The sequence below is a fragment of the Protobothrops mucrosquamatus genome, unplaced genomic scaffold, assembly GCF_001527695.2.
Source record: "Protobothrops mucrosquamatus isolate PMUCROS unplaced genomic scaffold, P.Mucros_1.0 scaffold3410, whole genome shotgun sequence".
Classification (NCBI taxonomy): Eukaryota; Metazoa; Chordata; class Lepidosauria; order Squamata; family Viperidae; genus Protobothrops; species Protobothrops mucrosquamatus.
The window spans coordinates 53,013-58,367 of record NW_015389391.1 but is presented as its reverse complement, the minus strand read 5'-3'; the positions used below and the strand labels follow the sequence as shown (position 1 = coordinate 58,367).

The 5,355-nt window shown below is 37.0% G+C and overlaps 1 protein-coding gene across 1 annotated transcript in view; it reads left to right on the top strand.

Moving 5' to 3' along the window:
- The window catches only part of CUNH2orf76 (chromosome unknown C2orf76 homolog), a gene marked incomplete at its 5' end in the record, with an annotated part of 7,709 nt that extends 2,811 nt beyond the window's left edge, over positions 1-4,898 (top strand). Inside the window, 1 exon segment of the mRNA XM_015826965.2 lies at positions 4,577-4,898. Coding sequence (XP_015682451.2) covers positions 4,577-4,653 — 77 coding nt within the window.
- Between the last annotated feature and the right edge of the window lie 457 nt (positions 4,899-5,355).

The following is a 5,355-nucleotide window of genomic DNA, read 5'->3' as shown; positions in this document are numbered from 1 at the left end:
CTTCCTTCCTTCCTTCCTTCCTTCCTTCCTCTTTCTTTCTTTCTTTCTTTCTCTCTCTCCCTCTCTCTCTCTCTCCCTCTTTCTTTCTTTCTTTCTTTCTTTCTTTCTTTCTTTCTTTCTTTCTTTCTTTCTTTCTTTCTTTCTTTCTTTCTTTCTTTCTTTCTTTCTTTCTTTCTTTCTTTTCTCCATCTCACCACAAGGCAACTCTGGACAGCTTACAGCATGAAAATGAAACCATAAATATATGAATAAAAGAGCCATTCAGAGTTGTCTTGTAGTAAAATGTGCGGCTAATAAATTTTACAATCAAACAAATAAAATCACATTAAAATTACAATAAAATACAAGTTATAACTGAGAGGGAGAACATTTTTAGTGACCGCTCGCAGTTATGATACTGATGAAAATGTAACTTTGTGACTAGTGCTCCCATTTATGACCATTATAAGTCTGTAAAGCAAAGGAAAGCTGAAGTAAAATTGTAAAATCACGATGTTTCACTTAATAACTGAGTTGCCAATTGATGTTGCTAAATGAGGACTATGCATCTCTAAGTTCATCAAGTTCTCTGGACACATAGCACTCTGCTTAAAACAGCATGTTCATTGTTATTTATTTAATTACACTAGTAGGCCACCTTAATTTCAATCACGGTTTAGGTGGTTTGTAAAATGTAAACACTTAAAGTAACAATAATAGCACGGACTAGGAAATGATTAGTTGTCCACATCAGAGAAAATGGGGGCTTTGAATGAAATGTCTCATTGAAATGGCTGAAAATAGGAGAGGTTGATTTATAGATTGGTATACAAACGTTGGCTGGGGATTCTGGGAGTGCTGGGGAATTCTGGGAGTTGAAGTCCACAAGTCTTAAAGTCGCCAGGTTTGGGGACCCCCTTGCTTTAGTGGCTTTCACTGTAATCCATATTTCTAGAGAAACCTTTGACTTAGTCGTATGTTCCAACTGTAGGGAAAGAGCTGTGTAAATCATCCACACTCTGGATGGCTGGAACTTTAAACTTGTATAGCATCAAGCATGAAATGATTAGAAAGTTTTTCTTTGCTGTGATTTATTTCTGGAAAGTGATGAGGATTACTGCAGTGCCTAAGACAATAATGAGGATTATTGCAAGGCCTAAGACACATGCCTGCAGACCCCTCCCATTCTCCCCCCATAATCCCCAAGCATACCATTCCTCCCCCAAACAAGATGCCTGAAAGTTCAGCTGCAGCCTAGGGGCCACAGACAGGGTTCTGGACAGACTCATTTGTGTCAGTGATGGTCAGTTACCTATCCCTAATTTTTTAATTTTTTAATTTTTTTTCCTTTTTCTCTTTACAAACAACGAAATACACAAAACATTTTTTCTTTTTTCTTAACAATACTATGTCCTATATCTCTTACATTTATTTACATTTATTTACATTACTTCTCATACTTTTTTATTCCTCAATTCTAACCAATTGTAATACATATCCCATATCTCATAAAATTCTGTAGCTTCGTTGTCCTTTATTTCTAAGGTAAGTTTGTTCATCTCAGCACAATCTAATATCTTACGTATAATCATTGCATTTGTTGGTATATTCTCTCTTTTCCAACATTGCGCGTATGCAATGCGTGCTGCAGTTATAATATGTATAATGATGTATTGAAGTTGTTTCTCCATTTTTGGGTTGATTATGCCTAATAAAAATATTTCAGGTTTGAGTTCAATTTGTTGCTTTGTTATTTCCTGTAACCATCTCCTTGTCTGTTCCCAATAGGTCTTTGCTTTGGGGCATTGCCACCACATGTGGTAAAATGTTCCTTCTTTGTTTTTACATTTCCAACAATCCGGGTTCATATTTTTGTATATTTTAGCCAATCTCGCCGGTGCTAAATGCCATCTGTAGAACATTTTATATTTTCTTTGTATGCAGTTGACAATGTTAATTTGTAATTTCTGTTCCATATTCTTTCCCATTCATCTAATCCTATATTTCTGCCTATATTTCGGGCCCATGCTATCATTGGACCCATTACTATTTCTTCTTCCAATTCAATTTCTAATAAGAGTTTATAGGTTTTTGTTAAAAAAATTTCTCCCTTGTTTGTCAATATTTTATTCAATTGTTGTGATGTCCAACTTATTCCATACTCTTCCATATCTTTGTTATATTTTGATTTTATCTGTGTATATAGCCACCAATCAATAGTTATTCCCTGTTCTTTTAATTCATCTCTTGATTTGGTTGTCTAATAATTCTTTGTACCTATCCCTAATTTAATGGAAGTTCTTGGTCCATAAAAGTACATCTGATCCAGGAGGACCTCGGGAAAATACAGCTTGTGATGGTGAAGAGAAGACAGGAAAAGTGGAGTGTTATTTGATCATTGGACAGGCTGTCCTGTCTGCCATTTGTTCAATGGGAACTTTTCTTTCAACATTTAAGCCTCCAAGGAAGGGTGGTAATGAAAACCCTCCAAAAGTACTAAAAAATATCCGAACAAATAAACTGACAACAGAAAAGAATGTATTGTTCAGATAAGATAATTTTGAAATGACTTGAACACCTCTCTTTATAAGGTAGAGAGTTAGCTTGCAGGTAAGAAAAAGGGAACACAACTTTCTTATATTTAGTGAATGAGCATCAGACAGGTTCATTTTTATCCATTATCTGGAGTTTATATGCCCAACAATGCTCAATTCATCTCACTCGAATAACAACAACCAGGACTGTAACCCTAAGAATAATGATAATGTATTAAAGTAATAAATCATAATAACCATTAGAAAAAGGAAGCAACAGTGCTTGCCACAGCAGCACAGCAGGAAGGTTGCCCTCATCACCAGTCTATTAAGCACAGAGTCACTTAGTTGAGATGGGTAGTATGGAAATTCAATAATAAAAAACAACAATGTTTCACAGCTCTCCAGAAAATCCAGATTTTTATCCCTTTCTGGAAAACCAACCTAACGGAATGGGACCCAACCTAAGCTTGGGAGGAACACTGCTCTAAAGAAGGGGGCAGCATCTAAGCACTGATGTTTTATCTCCCTTTTTCACAGAAAATTGTATTATTATTATTATTATTAATTTGATTTATATCCCGCCCTTCTCCTTGCGGACTCAGGGCGGCTAACAACCAGATAAAATACTATTCACAAAAAACTACAAATTAAAAACATAATTAAAAACAAATATTAATAATTGGTCTAGTAGTTAAAAATTACTTTAAAACCCCCATTAAAAATTTCCCCCTAGGCCAGTCCTGCAAGTTGGAATAACCATGTCTTAAGGGGAGATCTAGCATTTAAATAAGTATGGAACATTTCTGTTCATTTGTAGTAGTTTTAGAACAAGGGTGGAAATCTGAAGCTTGCTCCTGATGACGTCAGGGGTCTACACCAGGGGTAGGCAACCTTGGCTCTTTTATGACTGGCTCAGGAATTCTGGGAGTTGAAGTCCACGAGTCATAAAAGAGCCAAGGTTGCCTACCCCTGGTCTACACACCCAGATGTGACCTTGTAAACAGACTCTCATTGGAGAGAAAAAAAATTGTGAGAACAGAATAACCTTTTAGGGGCAGTAATTAGCAGTAATAAGCAAGGCTTAAAACAGGTGCAGTTCACCCAAAAGTTCTATTACAAAGTGTCTGCTTTCAGTTTTGATTCCTCCAGGACTTTCTTTTCTCTTTCTGCAGATTTCCTAGTCAATATTCAGTCACAGCTCTCCCCGCCCCTGCTCCTTTCTTCACAACACACAGGCAGACTTCATTAACTTATGGCTTAATTTTAAAAAGCGAGAGTGCCGAACTTGGTTGGCTTCTCGCACTTCAAAAGGCTCCCACGTCTTCTGATTGTGATGACTTTCCATCAGCGATGTAGTCTGCTCTGAATTAGTAATGTTGCTGACTTACTGTTTTAGAAGAAGTCCTTGACCTGCTGGTGGGAAGAACTGTGCCTGCTCTGAACCTCTGTGGTTCCTTGAGCTCTGCCAGATCCCCTGTGAATAATTAGAAGCATTTGAAGGCATTGCCGGAGAAGCCAATTTGTGTCTTTCACTTTGCATATTGTTGAAGCCTCATGAATTAATCATTGGCAGGAGGGGGAAAGAAAAAAAATTAGCTGCTTCAGTCTCACATTTGATGGGTCATGAGGGAGAATGTAAAGTGACCTGTGAAATATTCTACTGATCCTCTAAGTATTAAATTATTACGGCTACAGGTTAATTTCAGGGGGGAACCTCCCTCCCTTCTCACTAAATAGAACAAGGAACTTTAAAATACAGGTTTAGCTATTTTCTTATAATTTTGAAATGAGAATACAATGGAAGAGAAGAAGCGATGCTTTTCAGCTTGTGGAATGCCATCTCAGTGCCTTTGTTTTGACTTTTGTTCTTAACCAAGTGTGCTTCCCTGTTCCTTCTACCAAGCCTTCCATGTCTTCTTGCTATTGGGGATCAGTCGTAAAAAGATGTTAATCAACAACAGTCTTAAATGACAGCTTAATTATTACTATATTTTTTTTATGATGGGAAAACTCTATAGTCGTTCTCAAGTGGGTGAAATATGTGCGTTTTCTCATTTCAGCTAATGAAACAGAGCTCGCATTTTTCTGCATGGACGATTACAGAAAATATAAAACCAATCCTGTGGCTACCTGGTGAAGACCAAGAAAATTGAGAGAGAAAAAAATATTCGCTGTTAATAAGACGGTTTATCCTGAAATCCTAAAAAAAAATGTCTGTTAACAAGCATTGAGGCTTTTGTTTACAGAAATGCAGGACCCATTGCAGAAGGGGAGACTCCCAACAGTGACATTGCTTTCCAACAAGATTAATTTCACTTCCCGAAATGTGTGATGATGTTTTATGATGTTTTATAATAAACATACGTCGATACCTTCCCTGTATGGCTGGCAAATAAGAATTGGAATGTAGACTGGCACGGTCGTTTATTCCAAAGTGAGCACGTATCAGCTCCAGAAAAGAACCAAGCATAAAAAAATCCGGGCAATATCACCAACACTACAGCTTTTGTTTAGCGTCTGTTGCATTTCTTCCCTTGTCTCTCCATAGCATTTTCTTCAAGATGAAGGAAGTGCAAAAAAAAAGTGTTTCAGATACATGGGGGGCGGGGGGGAAAGAATGTTTTATGCTGGGCTTGTTTCAGGGTTTATGCTGTTTTTTTTAATAAATGTTTTTGAGGCAGGGTGCCAAAGTGGTGTTTATATAAGTGCTAAACCTGTAGAAGGGAGAAAAATAGCTATTTTGTTTATTTTGTTTCATTTTCAGAGTGGGCATCTTAACAGTTTCTAATAATCAAGTAACTTCTCCCCATTTCCTTTGATTTCTGACTGGGTAAAACTT